Source organism: Scheffersomyces stipitis, chromosome 5 (assembly GCF_000209165.1).
Source record: "Scheffersomyces stipitis CBS 6054 chromosome 5, complete sequence".
NCBI classification, from domain to species: Eukaryota; Fungi; Ascomycota; class Pichiomycetes; order Serinales; family Debaryomycetaceae; genus Scheffersomyces; species Scheffersomyces stipitis.
In genome coordinates this window covers 947288-965605 of record NC_009045.1, presented here as the reverse complement: position 1 = coordinate 965605, position 18318 = coordinate 947288, and the positions used below count along the sequence as shown (strand labels likewise).

The window sequence follows — 18318 nt, the reverse complement described above, 5'->3', positions numbered from 1 at the left end:
TGCTGGATAATTTGCACATATACAGGGCTATCAAATTCATGACAGAATATCCTTGATAATAATTATCTTGCACCACACCACGTCTGGCCACTGCAGAAAACACTGGACTCCAAAATTGATCGGAAATCACATGCTACCCCTTTTAGCCTTGCAAAGCTGCCAGACATCCTTAACTATGGTCATCTCCAGCCGCAGCTGTTGAAGGCGTATTTTGCAATCATGAGTCACGTGACATGAAAATGAACTACAATAGCTTACTTGATGGCCCCAAAAGTATAAGACAGATTGGACAGCTCTATTGGAAGCTGTTTCAAGCTGTTTCAAGGACACTTCCAATTGATGTTGAAATGTTCAAAAGCCTACAAGCCCAAATATCCATCTTGATACCTTCGAAAATACTTTACCAGCACACATTCCGTCACTCTTTTCCTCGTCTTTGTTATCATCATTAAAGTTGTTGCCATGTAATAATTCGCGTACGTATTGATCCTTATACTCTGCAAAAGATGTAACATTCCGTACTTCTCCCAGAATGGACGTGTATGTCATTTCATGTCCAGACTCTATGCTCTTGTTGTACATTGCCTCAAGAGCTGCGAGGTTAACTACAATATCTTCAGATTTCAGTGTCTCTAAATTTATAGACGGATTAGTTTTGGCAATATTGTCATAGACATAATCCGGTACTCCCCAGACAATAGTGTTGATATTCTCAAGATCATAAACTTCCCTTTACTTTTGAGCCAATGCAGACTGTGCTGCTAAAGCAATAACCGATATCAAGATAAAGGAGACGTTCCAGTGGGACAATTGTGCAAACATCTTTGACTTCAAATTTGATGGCAAAAGGGTAAATATACAGTCCTAGTAGTGTTCTATTTGCACAAGATAATGCAACGACTTTTCCTTTGACCAAATTCCTCTTACTTTCAGTATAAGAGAAGTTAAGGTAAAGAAAAGTTGAGACAGAGAAGAGGCTTTGGACGTCTCCCCATTTTGTATGATCCTGCATAACAGGACATTCCGGTAGATACTGTATCAGCCCCTTGTTTCCCCCATACAAAGGCTTGGATTGCTAGCCCGTAGACAATTTCAGTTGACTATTCGGAGTTCATATAGAGGATACTCTCCCTGTGGTCAGTTGCTGTGACGTTTGCCTTTGTGACCTTGTAGCAGTATAAGTTTGGGGAGTTTTCTGGAATTGAAATTCCATTCTATTTTTGCGATTGTAGTTCCTTTTCCTTGCTAATTGTACAATTCTCTTCAAGACGAACCCACTCGATAAACCTCTTTATCGCCTCAATTGATACCATGTCTACTGTCATTGCTTCTCACGTGCCCAGTTCCATCTCCACGGACAAGTTGCAAAAGTTCTTCTCGTTCTGTGGAGACATCAAGTCTATCAATCTTCTCGAGAAGATCGAAAAGTTCCTGACTTACGAGGTCAACTTTGAATCTCCCAAGGCAATTGACACCGCTTTACTTTTGAACGAGGCAGAATTGGAAGGAGTTCAGATCAAAATCGAGGCTGGCTCTGGAAGCTCTTCTTCTACTAAGAGCGAAGACGCTGAGAAGCCACCCAGCTACTCGGCTGTTCCATCTAAGGTTGCTCCACTTGAAAAAGGTGAACCACCTTCTGGCGACAACAAAATACAGACTGATGTCACCAAGACTGGGGATAGTCACTATGACGATATCAACCAGGTAGAAAAGCCTAAGTATGCCATCATGGCTCAGTTATTGGCCAGCGGCTACACTTTAAGCGACAATATTATTCTGAGAGCCATTGAGGTCGACAACCAGAAGGGTTATACTTCCAAGTTCAAGAGCTTCTTGAGCGATTTGGACCTGAAATACATCCAATCGAGTAACCCAGAGTCTGATTTCAACAAGAATGTCGCAGTTGCCCAATCGAAGTTGGCTGATTTACAAAGTCAGCTCTACAAGTCGAAGTACACTTCCAAATTCAGTCACTACTTTGATAAGGCTGCCAGCCATCCTTACGGAGTCAAGGTGCATGATTTCTACAAGGGAGTCGCCCAAAATGTCCAGGATGTCCACACTGAAGCCAAAAGATTGAATGCCTTGCAGAAGGAACAACAGGCTGCTGCTGCTGCTTCTACCCCTACTAGTGCCGCTGATGCCACTAGTGCTGCCGCTGCTGCAGAAGATGCTCCCGTTCTTCCTCCAAGAAAAGAGTGATCTTTTATAATACATCCGAATCTGCTTCTGTTTTTTCAGCCGTATTTATATGTGTAACAAATAAATAGAGAATCTTCAAACATATAATGTAAATTTCACAGCCATTGTAGACAGAAAACAGAAAAAAACAAGTTGAAAAGTTCAGGACAGCGCTTGACAAGCAAACCAATACACTCAATGATAGCAGTAACTCTCTGTTAGTCAACAATTTGTACTATTCTGAAGCTTCACTCTCTTGAAGATTTCCAGTATCGAGGACGAATGTATTCCTGCACACTATCTCGATATAATCTCCATATTTTTGTTGTGTTCTTGCTGAGTTTACCATTGACTCGCTGGACAACTTCACTAGAAGAGCATCTGATGTGTAACTGAAGAAGAGGAAGTCATGGAATTGGATTCTGATCTGAGTTCGTCGTCTTCTGAAGAGGAAGATGATCTCCTTGCTTTGATATCTGGACAGAAAGGAGCCTCTCAAAACTCTGATTCTAAACCAAAGAGTAGATCATCAACACCCATGGCAGGTAATAGGACTTTGCGGAGCCAAACACAGGAAGAAAGAGATTTGAAAGACGAGTTCGAAATAGAACTTCCCAGTATTTTCACTACTGATGCCAGAAAAAATGATCATATCATACAGCAAGCCAAAGAGCTAGAGAAACAGGCCATGGAAGAAAAGCAAGAGATGATGAAACAAGTCGAAAAGATAAGAGCTGGGAAGCAGAACATTGTCACTGAATTGAATGATAACGGGACAAACGGTCTCAAGACTTTCAGCCTAGAAAAAGATGAAGAGCTCATAGATAAGATCTACAAGAATAGTCTCAAAGTTGTCGATGGAGGATTGTCACTGCGGCATTACTACTTCTTTTCAAACGTATTTCTAATCCATGACAATAGCTTGGATACAAAATTGCCAGTGAGAACGAGCCCATTCTTTTTCCAGAGTTTGCAACTGAGGAATGGAGCTCGGTCTTCAGAACTGTTTCTCAGAAACTATTCTATCCAGCTTGTTAATCACTGCTTACTCACTAGCACTAATATCCACGAATTGAAGTTGCTAAACAAGCAGCTTGAGAAAGGAATAAAACCTGAAACCACAAACGCGCCTAAACTAACAACTTATATTGATTTAATCGGTGGAAATGTTGAAGACGTTAGCAACAGTAGCATGTCGATTCCTGTCAAGTTGGACCACGTCAGTAACCATATCGAAATGAACTTGATTCGTTTAAGTATAGTGCTCAATTTGCACATTACTGTGCTGAATTTGGAAGTTCTGAGACAAATTCTCGATACTTTCATCTTGGCTACTTCTGACTTCAATGCAAATGAACATGCTTACAGTACATTGCTTGAATTTATTCGGTCTCTATTCCCGAGAATTACCAGACAATACACAGAGAGTAGATTAGTACAGTTTCTTGTGATTTATCTCGAAACTCTCACTGGATTTACTACTTATATCCACCATGAAAAAGATGGGCTCGAAAAGAGAACTAGAAAAAGAGACTATGAACTCCAATTCAATCATCTTAGATTGTTAAATCTTGCTTTTTCTGGGTCAGAAGATAAAAGTGTCTTGAGAATTGTAGCAACATTGAATTGCTGTTTCTTGCAATTTCAAAAAGGTTCGATGTCTATGACTGAGTTAAGCGAGAGGTGGTATACGAAATTTGTGGAAACTAGGCGATTCTGCCCTGATGCAAACGACACAAAAAGACTTCTTCAAGGTTTAAGTATCAACAATAACGATCTGGACTTGAAAAGTGGCAATTTGGCTGTAATTAACTTGATCTACTTAAACCATTATAGAATTCAGTTGCTTCGTTTTGTGCTTGTCTCCTCTTATGAAGATAACGAAAACAATGCCCAACAGGTTGTGGATAAGAATACATTTGAAAAGATCAGAAGACAAAATGTCGATAATTTCAATGTTATCGTCTCTTCCATAAACACTCTCCGAGCCAGAGCATACACTGCCATACGACATCTTGGATCCATGGAAGATGTTCATTTTGATAGAGAGGAAATCGTCCAGTTCATCACCGAAGACTATCTTGTTCTCAACTATTTGCATTCCAAGTTTGACCACTTATTACGGCTCATCCAGGACGATATTTTCTACCATACTCCGACTCCGTAAATCTCGTATATTGATATGGTAAAGTAGAGATTTTGCACCTGCAATTTCGGCCTCTCCTGTATAGTTCCATTTTGACAGATGCAGTCTATCCTTGGAAGCCGTCCCGATACGCTCAACGTGTACCCTATAAGATGGAGTCGTGGGATGAAATAGACAAATCAGGTGGGAATTGAAGAGTTCGCCTGTCGTCGAAGAAAGATATTAAGAGTTTATTAGATAGAAAGAACTTGTTGAACCTTTCTAGAACTTTTCAATTTTTGTTTCTATTTTTCGATTTCAGCATCCATTTCCAGATATTTTTCACTCCTTAGTCATCTGAACCATAATATAAATCTATAATTCGATTTCATCACAACAAATACTAAATTTCATCTTTTTCAAATACAAATTTATACATGAAATCATTCTGAAAACTCAGAATCTTCTAACCTCTCAGCCCTCACACAGCAGATCTACACACGATGACTATTTCAAAACTCGAAGTCCAGACGAATCCCGTTCACTACACCAACCCAGAGCTCACGGAACAGGAACAACTTCCAGGAACTATTGTCCACTTGCCCTTTGGCTACGGGCCCATGCCAGAAAGCTTGACCAACAAGAAGATCTTCTACTTTGACATCGATAACTGTTTGTACCATCGTTCAACGCTGATCCACGAATTGATGCAAGTCAAAATCCACAACTATTTCAAAGACAACCTACAGCTCAACGACGAAGACGCCCACAAGTTGCACATGAACTACTACAAGACCTACGGGTTGGCTATTGAAGGTTTGGTAAGAAACCACCAGGTGGATGCTTTGGACTACAATGCCCAAGTTGATGATTCTTTAGACTTGAAATCTGTTTTGTCGTACAATGCTGAATTGCGTAAAATGTTGATTGCTATTAAGGCAAGTCATCAGTTCGACTATTTCTGGTTGGTGACGAACGCGTACAAGAACCACGCCTTGAGAGTGGTATCGTTCTTAGGATTGGGTGACTTGTTTGAAGGCTTGACCTTTTGTGATTACTCTAAGTTCCCTATCATCTGTAAACCTATGGCCAAGTTCTTTCATGGTACACTTAACGTTACCAATGTGGACTATAATGACGCCGAGGTCATGAAGAAACAGTACTTTATCGACGACAGCGAGCTTAACGCAAAGGCTGCTCACAAGTTGGGCTTTGGAAATGTGATCCATTATGTGGAAATTGACCTGGACTACGATAGAATCAAAGCAAAGCCCGATTTTGAAGAATATTATGGAGCTGGCGATAATAGCGACAAGTCCAAAATCAGAATACTCCGCCACATACTTGAATTGCCTTCTGTCTTGTAGATCATATAGAATAATAAACACAATATAGAATAAGTCGTAGTATGTCTCTTGTTTGTCTTTCTTGTTTCCTTCTAGGATTCTGCATTTTAGCCTTTTATGATTCATTGCGGGCCCAGTATTGTAGAAAGCGTCTTGGAAAACGTCCGTAACGAGCTGAACATGGTTTCAATTGATTTTGAATTTAGAGGAAGCAACTTAGCTTCGATCTTCTGGCATTACGAAGAAACTCTTGGAACTGTAAGAATTGTTGATCCAAGGCTATTAGATTCGAAGATGCGCTTTTCGCACCCACTGATAAATTCGTTATCGGTTTATTTTTCAGTTTTCCGTTTGATAATCGAAACTTTTCACACTTTTCTCTATTCTATTCTTATCGGTTTCATACTTTTTGTATACTTCACAATGTCTTTCAAAGGTAAGATCTTGTTTCTCCACGGATACACCCAGACTTCGTCCATTTTCTATGCGAAAACCTCGGCGTTAAGAAAGAAGCTCACTAAACTTAACTACAAATGTGTCTATCTCAATGGCCCACTCAAGTTGACTCCAGCTGACTTGCCATCTTCAGATGAACTCTCCAAATTTTCCACTGTAGTCTCTAGTGAAGAGGAAACAAACTACAGAGCTTGGTGGGTAAAACCTCACAAAGGAAACGACGGTATTCTGTTGGAAGAAGCTTTTGACTCGATTAGAAATTATATCAAGAAAGGTGAAATCATCCCTGATGAAGATATGAAAGAACAACCCGAAGAAACCGAGGAAGAAGCTAAATTACCAGTAGTTGGTATAGTTGGATTCTCACAAGGAGCAGCGTTGGGCGGAATAATAGCCCATAAATTTAAGGAGCTTTTTGATGCACCCTCTCCCAAATTCTTCATCTTGTATTCTGGATTTAAGCTTGATACTTCAAAGAAATCTGGAAATAGCCGTTATCAGCTGCACTATCCAGATCTGGAAGAGTCGATCAGCTTCAAGTTTTTGCATGTCTATGGAGAATTGGACACCGTGGTTGACGAAACTAGAGCATTGTCTTTGTATGAAGTTACCAAGACGAAGTCAGATCTCTTAAAACACCCAGGTGGACATTTCGTTCCCAACTCCAAACTCTTTGTAGAACAGGTTACCAATTGGATTCAAATAGCCGAAAAAGAGGAGGAGCAGGGAAAGGAGCCAGAGGTAAAAGATGAAGATGATATAGACTCTCTATTGGACATGATGGATAGCATTGGAAAGGCATAAATTTTATGTACATTGTTAGTCTCTATTTTATTTATTGTAATTCTCTTGATAGAAAGACACTCTAGAAATGTATATATGTACAATATGTCAATATAATCAATAAAGACAGAACTTTTGATATCCACTAACAATAACTCTATTCACCGGTGTTTACAGATACAGACTTTATGTATATCTTACGATTTCACAACTCGTCGTGCTCGACATTCTTCTTTGCCTTCTTACCTGTTCTGTACTTGTAGTAATACTTTTGTTCCTTCTTCGACAAAGGTCCTTCAGCTGGAGTTGCTCCACTGACAGAAACTACCCATTGAGAGATCTTTTTCTTATCGTTCAACTTTCCGTCATTCTTGTAATGAACAAGCTCACCCTTTTCTTTATCATAATAAAACAAAGCAGGAAGAGCAATAGAACCATCCTCATTTTTTGGCAAGGCGAACTCTTTTCCATCCACAATTACTTCATCACCTTTCAAAGACTTGGAAGATATCATTCCAAATTTGACACTATTGAGGAAATCAATAGCAAGCGATTTCAACAAGGGACTCACCTGTTGTGACTTGGTAAGTAAAATTACTTTGGAAAAGGAGTCGTCGGCTGTTGTCCACAGGTTGAAAGTTTCACTAGCGAAACCAGGAATTTTCTTCACATAGTTCTTTAGTCTCGAATTGAGAAATTGAACCATAGCTTTTAATGATCTTTCGCCATTGTAGACTTCACTAGCATGTTTTTCGTTCTTACGATACTCCTTCCCGTCTACATGCTTGGGAGGTCTGAAGACCATCACAGTAGGGAAGCCTGAGATTTTGTATTGGGCACAAAGAGGTTTATTGTAGTCTTTGTCACAGTTAACAGCAGCAACATTCACGGCATACTGGCTATCTTGGTGCAAGTACTTGCCCAACTTCTTGTAAGCCGGCTTTAATTGCTGACAGTAGCCACACCATGGTGCGTAGAACTTGACTATGGAGGTGTAGTTTGTCTTCTGGATTACTTTGTCAAAATTGGAAGGTGTCAATTCGTAAATATTTGGGTCTGAGGCATATTCGTCTCCTTCAGCCCGAGCTGATACCGAAAGAGCTATCAGCAAGAATAGGATGACACGTTTGAACAACATCTTGTTTCAAAATGAATTAAGAGGGAACAGAATCTGAATGGAGTTGCTCCGGAGAAAGAAGTGTTGCGAAGATATTAAGACCTGGAAATTTTCACAACCGAGTCGCAGTAGATCAAATAGATTAGAATGAGAATACGAGAAAAAAGTATAATAATGAAATTTGAATAAATTAGATACGCCATAGAAGCATATATTGGTAGAATAAGTAGAATAAGTAGGATCATACACGTAGACATAAAGAGTAAAATCGAATTAAATATACAGACCAGATACGTTTTAAATTAACTGAGTATACAATAAATAGAGCATCGAATGTTCAATCTCCGCAGGCTAAAGTTGTCTGGAACGACATGAACATATAGTTTAAAGAGAATAAAATAGAATAAAATAGATACAAATCTACTCAATTAATCATATGAAGAATTCCGAAACACCTAAACATGCAGACACTATGTTTGCTATTACATAACCTACAATCAATACTTCAAACATGATCAAACGTATACTAATTTACATATCTAGATATAGACACCAACAAAGTTGGAAACACAGACGCTTCCATAACCAATCGAGAGAGACGCAACAGCAGCATAAACTATGTAGGCCAAAGGAGACTTCTTCTTTCTGTCGCCAATCAATGCCAACGATAACGAGAAGAACGCTAGAATGTTAGTATAAAGAATTGGAGTATGGAATGGAATGGATTTTTAGAATGCTTAGTCTCGTAGTGAACACACAGACAATTAGAGTAGTTTCAGATAGTGCAGTAGTTCAACGAGATAGACGACTACGATTCACGAGTAACATTATCAAATTCAACATCGATGACGGTGCTTTCACCATATTGGTAACAAATAAAACGCATCAACAATTGGCAATGAAAACCGCAGCAACTCGACAAGTCTGATCTCTGAACAATTCTGGAGAAATACCAGTTACATCAAATTGCAAAGCATTTCAATACATATCTTAAATCTCAAATAGTTGGTATTCAATACCAATTCAATATTGGATAAAGACCTCGATACGAAAGTCAATGACCACAATGTATCAAGTTTGATTCTTCTACTATCCGAAACTCTCTTCTCATGTCCCCCATGTTATTCTCCCGTAATTCAAGACTTTAAATCTGAATCTCATTCGATCCTTCAATCATTCTTCACTTACCAATAACGAGCAACAACAACGTCAACAAAGCGGAAGAGCGCGTCACGGCACTAGCCTCAACAGGACTAGACTCGAGGCTATATATACGCGTGTATTCAGAATATGATTCACCGTGGCTCATTTTGGGTTGCTAGTAATTCATAAGAATAATATGAGCTAGACATATATCTGTTAACTACTGGACGACTTGACCAGTTCTGAGATCACGTGATCGGAATATATATCTGAATTCCGATACACCAAGCATGCTTTCCAAGAAGACTGTCTGGTAATAAGGAAATATGGAGTACTATGATATATATAAATGTAAAGCAATTGTATATTGATGAGTTGATTTCAAAATTTCAAAATCTCCGCACATATCTAATTTGTGTCTAACTATTAATTTACAAGTGAGCGAAGAAGTAAGCTTGGTCAAGAAGGGTCTTTTCCTTAGCGTACTTGATTCTAGGATTTGTGAGGTCTCCTCTGACAGCATAACCATGGTCAGCGCCACCGTAGATATCCAATTGCCAGTGCAAATCCTTCTTTTCGGACAAAATCTTTACTGTAGCATCTCTTAACTCTGCATTGAATGAAGCGTCGTTTTCACCAGTAGCAATCAAAAGAGGTTTCGAGACTTTTTCGATAGTTTCTGGGGTAAGCAACGAAGGGTGAGCCACTGCAACAGCTGTGAACGAGCCACCTTCAGCCAATTCGTCAATTGCAAATTTGGCACCGAAACAATGGCCAACACCGAAAAGCTTGCTTGGGCTTCTTTCAGCCTTCAACTTAGACAAGAACTCAGTTACCAATGGAGTTGTGACGTGTGGTCCATGTGCTGTGAACCACTTGTTTCTGTCCATGGCACCGAAATCAACAACAGCGTCTCCGAAGAAAAGATCTGGAACAACGACCTGAATTTTGGCTAATTGGGCCAATTGGTCTGCAATCAAAAGGTTGTTAATGAATTTGTAGCCGAAGATGTCGGTGAGAATGACAATAATGCTGTCATTTCCATATTCAGTACCAGTTACATAGGAGTCCAAGCCTCCTACTTTGGCATACGAACCCTTGGCTTCACCTTCGTGGTATACACCCTTGAAGCAGCAATCAGAAAGCGACATTGTTGGAATAGAAATGAGTACAGTAGAAATTCAGGAGTTCAAATTGCAAAATTCAAAATGTTGCACACCAAAGTTCACAGTTGGAAAGGAAAGTTTACAGATTTCTTGGATCATTTCGTTGACGAAGGGAATATTTGTACTGTTATATGGGAATCGTACGAAGTGGCTTAGTGTTGTGTTCATCTCAGTTTATTAAGGTCCAGATGGTCGAAGAGACTTGTCTCGGTGTTAGCTCGGCGCTAAACCTTTGTTCGGAACTACAGTTTAAATATTAACATCGATAAATTAGATCCGATATACGTAGAGTTCTTTGTTGAATAGCAAATTATGTCCGAAAGTGGCTGGAACACAATCGACTCTGACGCTGTAAGTATATAAATTGGACGGACATGTGGCGGAGGTTAAAAATCAGGATTTCCACGGAGATCCGTAGGTTTCTGAAGATTGGAATAAAATCCAATACTGAAGTTTGAAATATTGAAAATTGAAGAATTGTCATTTAATGAATCAAAATTGAATCAGGACAAGGATATTTTTGCACAGTTGATGAAAATTGATTCATACATGTGAAGGCTGAGTACAGAAAGAAGTTTGGCTCATGTAATTGTGATCTTGATATTCGTTCCTAGCATAAGCTAATGATTTAGTCAGTAATCCTTGAATACAATACCAGCAACATCCCACATATATTGCATCTACTAACAACTTCAGGGGGTTTTCTCGGAACTAGTTGAAAAACTAGGTGTGAAAGATGTTGAAATCAACGAGCTTTACTCAATTGACTCTGATTCATTATCACAATTAGATCCGGTCTACGGTGTCGTATTTTTATTCAAATATGGAAAAATTGATAGAGAATACGCCAGCAACGGCAACCGCCCGTTGGACGGTGACTACGATGTCGATTATGAGAACAAAGGAATCTTTTTCGCTAACCAGACGATTCAGAATGCCTGTGCTACTCAAGCAGTATTGAATATTTTGCTAAACAAAGACGATGTCGTTCAGCTTGGCGACGAGTTGAGCAACTTCAAATCATTCGTAACTGGTTTTGACAGCGAAATTATTGGAGAAACCATCTCCAATAGCGAAGTGATTCGTAAAGTTCATAACTCGTTTTCGTCTCCATCACTCATGGATGAAGATAAGCCTGAACCACCTCCAGACTACGATGGGAGGGATGATGGATTGTTCCACTTCATAGGATACATTCGTTCAGGTGGATATATTTACGAATTGGATGGACTTAAAAGCTATCCGATCAGACATGTAGAATGTTCTTCTCAACAAGAGTTCTATGAAAAATTACCAGAAGTAGTATTCAAGCGAATCTCCTTGTATGGAGATGAATTACGTTTTTCTTTACTCGCCGTCACCAATAACAAATTGGAGCAAGCCACAAGAGACAATGATAGCGAAGCCATCCATTCTCAGTTGATGAAGAGAGAAACCTGGACGAACGAGAACGAGTTGAGAAGACACGACTACATGGGATTCTTGGTGGCACTTTTGACAAATATTAGCAAGGAAAAGAACGATGAAGAGTGGAAAAAATTATTAGAGAAAGCCAAAACAAAGAGTAGTAAGAGATTGGCACAAAGGATTGCAGAACAGCTGTATGGAAAGAAGTAAGAAATTTATAAGAAAGTCGAAGTCGTCTTTTGTCATATGAAAGTATCTACATCTCTAAATTTATCTTTTAAGTATCTATTAAACTATGTAGATTTATAATATCATTAGCATTATAAAAACTCATAAAGTAAAGTAGAACTATAACAATGTCGATTATTCTCCTCCTCCAAATGATAAGAAACCTCCTCCTGGTCCACGGCTGTGTCTTGAAAAGTAGTCGAAATCTATACTGACAGCATTTCCTAGCAATATAGCTCTTTGGTCAAGGGTCAAGGGTCCAGCTACAGTAGGATACAACTCACCCATTCCTGCAAAGGAAGCAGGATCCATTCGCACGATATAAACACCAGTATCAGTGAATAGTTCTCTGCCTAACCCTACCCAGTTACGATCTACAGAGGCTATGACATCACCGTTTTGGTTTTTCACAGGGAAATCAAACGAGAGGAAAGGTGCGTCAATAGCCCCGAACTGGTTGAAATCATCCGTTACTTCGTCTTCTAACTTAAACAAGTTGTATCTTCTTCTCCATAAGTGCCACGACTGGATAGACTCACCGATTTTCTCGAAAATGAGACTGTTATCAGTATCGTATCCTGGAAGAAAACACTTGATGTGAGAATTGATGAACGAAAAAGGTCTTTTAATCGTCAATAACAAGTCACCATAGTTATTAAAGACGTCAATATCAAATGGCCGATGCAACCTGAAGAACTGTCTACCTATTACTTTCAATATTCCCAAATCTTTCTCTTGCATATACCCTATTTGTTCTCCCGTGGAGTTCATGATCTTGTACCGGTTGGCCTGTTCAAAGCCTAAAATGACATTCGCTATCTCGATCTGTCTCTCAATAACCAAAGTAGGCTCTTTCAAGATATCATAAATGCCATCTTCAGGGGTAATCAACCCATTCTCATTGGGTGGAATATTGAATATAGTATGGAACAGTGAAGGTTCATTTCTGTACTCTCCAGCATCCAGCAGAGGGTTCGTTCGGTAGTAAAAGTCCTTAGCATTATTTCCTTGTTGATGTTGCTGTTCTTCATATCGTTTGACTTCTTCTGCTGAGATCTCCTGCGTGATTCTAGTCTTTCTAGGAAATTTCAAAAGTGAAGACGTCCCGAAACTTCTTATAAAAATGGAAGAAGAAAAAGCCGCTGGTGACCTCAAATGGACACCTCGCAAAGTAGTACGTAATAGCAGCATCTTAATGTTTGACTTGTGTCAATTGAACAAGAATTGTATGGAAGAATAAGAATATAGAATTGCAAAATGGCCACCGCCTTCTCGTAGGTATACTAGATAGGTGTTTGATTATATGCAGTATATGACCTCAACAGTTCTAGGTATATTATGAATAAGTAGACACTGACAATGATAACATTGGAATATCAATCTATATATGGAAGTAATGACAAAACCAACTATCCAGAAGTAGTGTTGGCCAACTAATAGTGACAATCGTGATATTTCTGATTGGATTGGAGATATTCACGTGAGTATGCTATATGCCGTACTGCAACATTTGCAACACTGGGGTAGTTGATAGATGATCAAACCTTAGGCAAACCCATTTGATGTAGTCAATGAAGTTTCTAATATCTCTTGTAATAGACTCCTTCTCTTTTTGAGCCATCTGAAACAGTAGACTTGAAGCTTTATCGGAATACGCTAATTTGGAAAACTCATGTGACTATCTACCTGCACTCCATCCCCCAATTATGCACCATTATCAAATGTTTTGATATGGTACACATTCAAATGGTAGCACCGTCTTTATTATTATCAGATTGCAAATATGGCCAGTAAATTGAATATGATTAACAACCTCAAGAAACGGGCCGAGATCCGTGCAGAGATCCGATCCAGTATAAAGCCTGCCGACAGCTTGGAAGAAGGAGAAGTTTCCAATTCTGAAAACCACGGCAAAAATGATGAATTAGATCTTGATGAAGGTGCCAGCTTGTCTCAGCTAGCCGAGGAAGGTGCAGAGGAAGATCTAAAGAACAAAATCAAGCGTGAGCAGATTGAACAACAGTTGCTAGGGGTGCACACAGACGAAGAGGGAGACAGAAGTGGTTCCGAACTAGAAATATACTCTGATGCTGGTGATGACGATTTCATCCCTGAAGTCAATGGGTCAGGCGACAGAGTCCACGGTGGGCAACATGAACGAGATGTTCAGCACGAATTAAGTGCTCAACAGATGCGTCAGGTTGAAGAATTCAGTCGGGCAGTAGATGGGCAAGTTCACACTATAGACCCTGATCTCATGCCTGAGTCTACTTCCAAAAAGAGAAATTTGGATATTACCTTGCCAGGGACTGCTGGTCGATTGGCAGGATCTGTAAATCCATCCAGCGAAGCTGCTGTTGCTGTAGATGCCGTGGCTTCAGCTGTAGCCTCCGCTGTAGCAGGTGATATAGGCGCTACCATGTCACATGAAGGAAAGGTCAAGCGCAGACAGACTACTGCTGTTCGGGAGGACGAGAAAGTTTGTCCCTATTGTAAGCAGGAGTTTGACTCGGCAGTAGATTGTAGGAACCATCGTCGCACTCATCCCAAGCCCAAGGTTTATAAGTGTGGATTGTGTGACAAGACGTTTAGTCAGATTCCGAACTTGAGTTACCACCGAACGATCGTCCACAAAGACTTGAGAGTAGTCAATGGAATTGATACTACTAGTGTAAATGCGGCAACTGGTTCTAGCAACCCTACTGTTGCAAACTTAGCTGCTGTAGCTAGTTCCGCAGTGGCGGCCAGTGTACCACTTGTGGATCTTCAGAATGTGCGAGTTTTCCATTGTGACGAAGTTGATTGCACTTTTACATATTTGACATACCAGGCTCTATTGGCACATAAAGAAAATGACCATAGTGGAGTTAATGTTAAGCGACCATATCGTGTTTCGAAGGCTACAAAAAAACATGCGTGTACGTTTGACGGCTGTAACAAGGTGTTCGCAAAGTTTTCTGATTTGACCAGACACTCACGAGTTCATTCAGGCGAAAGGCCGTTTGAGTGTACTCATTGCGGAGCTACTTTCAACCAGAAGTACCGCTTGACCACACATTTACGTTCACATACTGGCGAAAAGCCGTTCTCCTGCAAGTACTGTGGAAAGACATTTGCTCGAGGTGATGCTGTGCAATCTCATATCTTTGCTATACATAGAGCCAAAGGCTCAGCTTTTTAGAGATATATAAGATGAATTGAGAACTACGGGTAAAATAAAACTATGTCAATCACGATTAGTTGACTCTCGAATTGCTCGTTGAATTACTGTTGTACTGCTGTGAATTATTTGAAAAGGAGTATCCTTTTTCCGGTTTTATTAATGAATTGGCTCCAGAAATCCGATGAATGAGCGGAAGTTGCAGCCATTCCACCTGGGAGTTAAGATACAACATAAGATCCTCAATAGTCGGCTCCGAAACTGACTTAAGTGCCTCCTATTGGTCTGGACTTAGCAACAATTTCATATGTCACAAAACCACAAAAGCGTCGGCTTGACTCAAAGTCATATGAACCTTCTGTCCAGCCTCGGTACAACGGAAAACGGGTGCGAATCTGGGGAACAGTCAATTTTCAGAATTTTTCAATGTATTGCAACTATTTTAATTTGCAATTTGACAGTAATATAGTGTAACGTAAGATCAGATGTATGAAGTATATTTGTAAATAAAGATTAACTTTTAATAGCTTAATGTCTAAATTTTACTAGTTGATGTAGTACAATAATACTTCACATTTCAAATACTAAATGATTCATGTAAAGTACTTTTTAATAAATAGGTATATACAGAGATTACTCTAACTTCTTGTTGCTGCTGAAGCCAATAGAGGCTTCTCCGTTCAATACTCTCTTCATGAACTCGTAGACGGTGAAGGTCACAGCTTGACCTGGAGCCACTCTCATGATTCTAGGAGTAATACCCTTGTACAAAGCAGCAGTACCTTCTTCCTTAACCAATTGTCTACCAATCTTCACAATTCTGACCAAACCAGACTCATTAGAGGCAAATGTGGTCTTCTGTAATCTGGTCTTGATAGTGTCCAAAGGAGCATTCGACAAAGGACCAAGAGCACCGGAAACCAAACCGATCAACGAGGTTTCCCAGGAAGGTAAAACTTCCTTTCCGTGGTACTCTTGCAAATATTCCTTCAACTTGGAGTAAACAGTAAAATTAACACCTTGGTTGGTAGCCTGTCTAGCAGCAGTTAACGAAACACCTCTGTAGAGGGTGCTGAAGCCTTCCTCCTTACAGATGAGGTAAGCAGCATGAGGAGCGTTTCTGTACTTTGGCACATCCAAAGGATCAGCCATAGAATGGTGCTGAGCTTGTAATCTGATCTTAACCACTTCCATAGGATTGACAACCATCACAGCTTCAGTGATACCAGCACCAACACCGGCAACGAAAGTCTGAGCGGTAGTGATTGAGCCATCTGGAGCGTACAACAAACTTCTGTAGAACTCGTAAGACTGGAATCTGATACCCATTTTAGGCACAATACCAATGACAACGGCTCCCAAACCCTTGTAGAGTGAGAAAAAGCCCTCTTTTCTGGCAATGTTGATACCGGTGGAAACAAATCCAGGAGGTTTCTTACCTGACTTTCTATACAATTGCATTCTTACCTTGATGGTGTCCAAAGGGTGGCAGCAGAGAGCTTCGAAAAGACCAGCAGTACCACCAGCGACCAAGTCGGTAAGGCCTCTGCCCTTCTTGGGCTTGGGCTTAGGTTGTGTTGGAGCAGCAGCAGCAGACATTCTATAATATGCAAATGTAAGAAATAGACAAAAAGTGAAAGGGTGAAAAGTTCAGAATAAGCTCAAAATTTTTCCGTGTGAATAGATGACTCTGAGTCGTTGGTCAGAGATGCAATAATGGTAATACTAGGCTCGACAAATAACCAAAAGAGTGGTAAAGGGGAGAATAGGAAGAAAAAGCACAACTTGGAAAACTGGAATAGCTCCGGATTCCTACTTCTTTTTATACCATGGCACAATCCGGGGTATACCATCTAGAGACACCCTGCCTAACCGGGACTGAAAAACCTTCCCTCCATACATTGTGGGGGAATCAAGAAATAGCAGGAAAATGATGCTTCCATTTCTCCGGGGTGCCTAAGTATGGCAGCCCATAGCCGTGGTCAGAAAGATTGCATATGACGTTGGAACCGTGGCACAGTGTGCAGGAGATGTGATCAGCTGATCGCCCACCTGAAATGGACAGAAGGAACAGCTGTTCCGTAGTTTCGGACTCCGAACAACTGGCAGTTTGCCCTGATGTTCAAGTTTAGGAGGATTTAATTGTGGTTGATTTCGTTCACTTTCTGTCTGGCTCTCCTGGTCTTGATTCCTCCGTGCTGATAGGCTCGGGTTGTGACCTTGTGGGCATTGACCAAAGTCCGGGGTGCATATTGTATACACACCGGTGAATGAGCCCATATCTGTAGAATAACCCAATTCATCCATAGCCGGACGGCGAAGCTGATTGGCCGGCTCGTTTTTTGGGCTACCCAACCTTCGGAGTTTTCTCGCTCCGAGGACGAACGGCCCAATGTAGATAGGTGAAAGTCTACTGCAATTTCGAACCAGCGAGGAATTGAATCCTTCGTCTGTCGGGCTCTTTCGCTCTGTACCAATTTCATGAATTAAGTAACTGCTCGTGATTAATCATGACAATTATCTCTACACGGTGATATCACTCGTATTGTACTTTTAGAGTTCGGACGTATTGTTCCATTTTATAATCGTCAAATCTGCTGGAGGTAAGGAGCTGGCTTGAGTCATGTGCTGCACTTTGTGTGCCAGCGATTCAGTTGGGAGTAATATTTTCTACAGGCTGGTGAGATCACAGAATTGATTCTCGAGATTAGGTTTGCACCTTTTTGCATTTGTGTAATGTTCACGGTTTTATTGTAGACGACCCGGCCGATGTCGGTGTGGGTCAAGCTTCAATTTGGAGAGAGTATCCATGTCAGTGGTAACTACGGAGCTTAGTGGTTCAGCTAGATCTAAAGAGATAACTAATTATCATTCGTTTTGACATAATCGAAATTCTTGTGGTCGAAGTGTTGCGAATTATGCTGCGAAATTTATTTGAAACTTCTCTAAATATTCTTGATATCTTAACAAATGTATTTACAAAGACAAATCAGAGACATTGCATTGATTATATGCCACTGAAAGAAGCAATTACGAAGCTCTATGCTCAGATACTGATTGGAGACCATGAAACTACGTAGACATCCAACGTTATCTTCTCTGTCTGGAAAAATTCTCCATCCAGAGCAAAGATGGAGTCATACCCTATTCCTACGATAAGGCTACAGTATACCACAAGTGTTTCTCGTGGTCGTTTCACTACTATT

General features: G+C 40.3%; 10 protein-coding genes across 10 annotated transcripts; 6 read left to right on the top strand and 4 right to left on the bottom strand. All coding sequences in view use genetic code 12, as the record gives it.

Annotated features, from left to right (window-relative positions):
* Positions 1 to 1311: 1311 nt before the first annotated feature.
* Positions 1312 to 2202, top strand: PICST_60162 (predicted protein; the record flags this gene model as incomplete). Its single annotated transcript, XM_001385158.1, has 1 exon — positions 1312 to 2202. The coding sequence occupies one exon, from the start codon at positions 1312 to 1314 to the stop codon at positions 2200 to 2202; it is 891 nt and encodes a 296-aa protein (XP_001385195.2).
* A 388-nt stretch (positions 2203 to 2590) lies between these two features.
* On the top strand, positions 2591 to 4348 carry PICST_32216 (predicted protein; the record flags this gene model as incomplete). The annotated part of the gene is made up of 1 exon (XM_001385157.1): positions 2591 to 4348. The coding sequence occupies one exon, from the start codon at positions 2591 to 2593 to the stop codon at positions 4346 to 4348; it is 1758 nt and encodes a 585-aa protein (XP_001385194.2).
* Positions 4349 to 4533: 185 nt separating this feature from the next.
* SDT1 (suppressor of deletion of TFIIS) lies at positions 4534 to 5701 on the top strand. Its single transcript, XM_001385156.1, has one exon. It carries the CDS (start codon positions 4810 to 4812, stop codon positions 5671 to 5673), a length of 864 nt encoding a protein of 287 aa, XP_001385193.2. The 5' UTR covers positions 4534 to 4809; the 3' UTR covers positions 5674 to 5701.
* Positions 5702 to 6075: 374 nt separating this feature from the next.
* Positions 6076 to 6912, top strand: FSH3 (dihydrofolate reductase; the record flags this gene model as incomplete). The annotated part of the gene is made up of 1 exon (XM_001385155.1): positions 6076 to 6912. One exon carries the CDS (start codon positions 6076 to 6078, stop codon positions 6910 to 6912), a length of 837 nt encoding a protein of 278 aa, XP_001385192.2.
* Positions 6913 to 7096: 184 nt separating this feature from the next.
* On the bottom strand, positions 7097 to 8029 carry PICST_32213 (predicted protein; the record flags this gene model as incomplete). Its single annotated transcript, XM_001384817.1, has 1 exon — positions 7097 to 8029. One exon carries the CDS (start codon positions 8027 to 8029, stop codon positions 7097 to 7099), a length of 933 nt encoding a protein of 310 aa, XP_001384854.2.
* Positions 8030 to 9582: 1553 nt separating this feature from the next.
* PICST_32212 (dienelactone hydrolase) lies at positions 9583 to 10302 on the bottom strand (the record flags this gene model as incomplete). Its single annotated transcript, XM_001384816.1, has 1 exon — positions 9583 to 10302. The coding sequence occupies one exon, from the start codon at positions 10300 to 10302 to the stop codon at positions 9583 to 9585; it is 720 nt and encodes a 239-aa protein (XP_001384853.1).
* A 327-nt stretch (positions 10303 to 10629) lies between these two features.
* PICST_65784 (predicted protein) lies at positions 10630 to 11934 on the top strand (the record flags this gene model as incomplete). The annotated part of the gene is made up of 2 exons (XM_001385154.1): positions 10630 to 10668; positions 11014 to 11934. 2 exons carry the CDS (start codon positions 10630 to 10632, stop codon positions 11932 to 11934), a joined length of 960 nt encoding a protein of 319 aa, XP_001385191.2.
* A 153-nt stretch (positions 11935 to 12087) lies between these two features.
* On the bottom strand, positions 12088 to 13143 carry PLS1 (phospholipid scramblase 1; the record flags this gene model as incomplete). Its single annotated transcript, XM_001384815.1, has 1 exon — positions 12088 to 13143. One exon carries the CDS (start codon positions 13141 to 13143, stop codon positions 12088 to 12090), a length of 1056 nt encoding a protein of 351 aa, XP_001384852.2.
* A 592-nt stretch (positions 13144 to 13735) lies between these two features.
* On the top strand, positions 13736 to 15164 carry AZF2 (asparagine-rich zinc finger protein; the record flags this gene model as incomplete). The annotated part of the gene is made up of 1 exon (XM_001385153.1): positions 13736 to 15164. The coding sequence occupies one exon, from the start codon at positions 13736 to 13738 to the stop codon at positions 15131 to 15133; it is 1398 nt and encodes a 465-aa protein (XP_001385190.1).
* A 581-nt stretch (positions 15165 to 15745) lies between these two features.
* On the bottom strand, positions 15746 to 16711 carry SFC1 (mitochondrial succinate-fumarate transporter; the record flags this gene model as incomplete). Its single annotated transcript, XM_001384814.1, has 1 exon — positions 15746 to 16711. One exon carries the CDS (start codon positions 16709 to 16711, stop codon positions 15746 to 15748), a length of 966 nt encoding a protein of 321 aa, XP_001384851.1.
* Positions 16712 to 18318: the final 1607 nt, after the last annotated feature.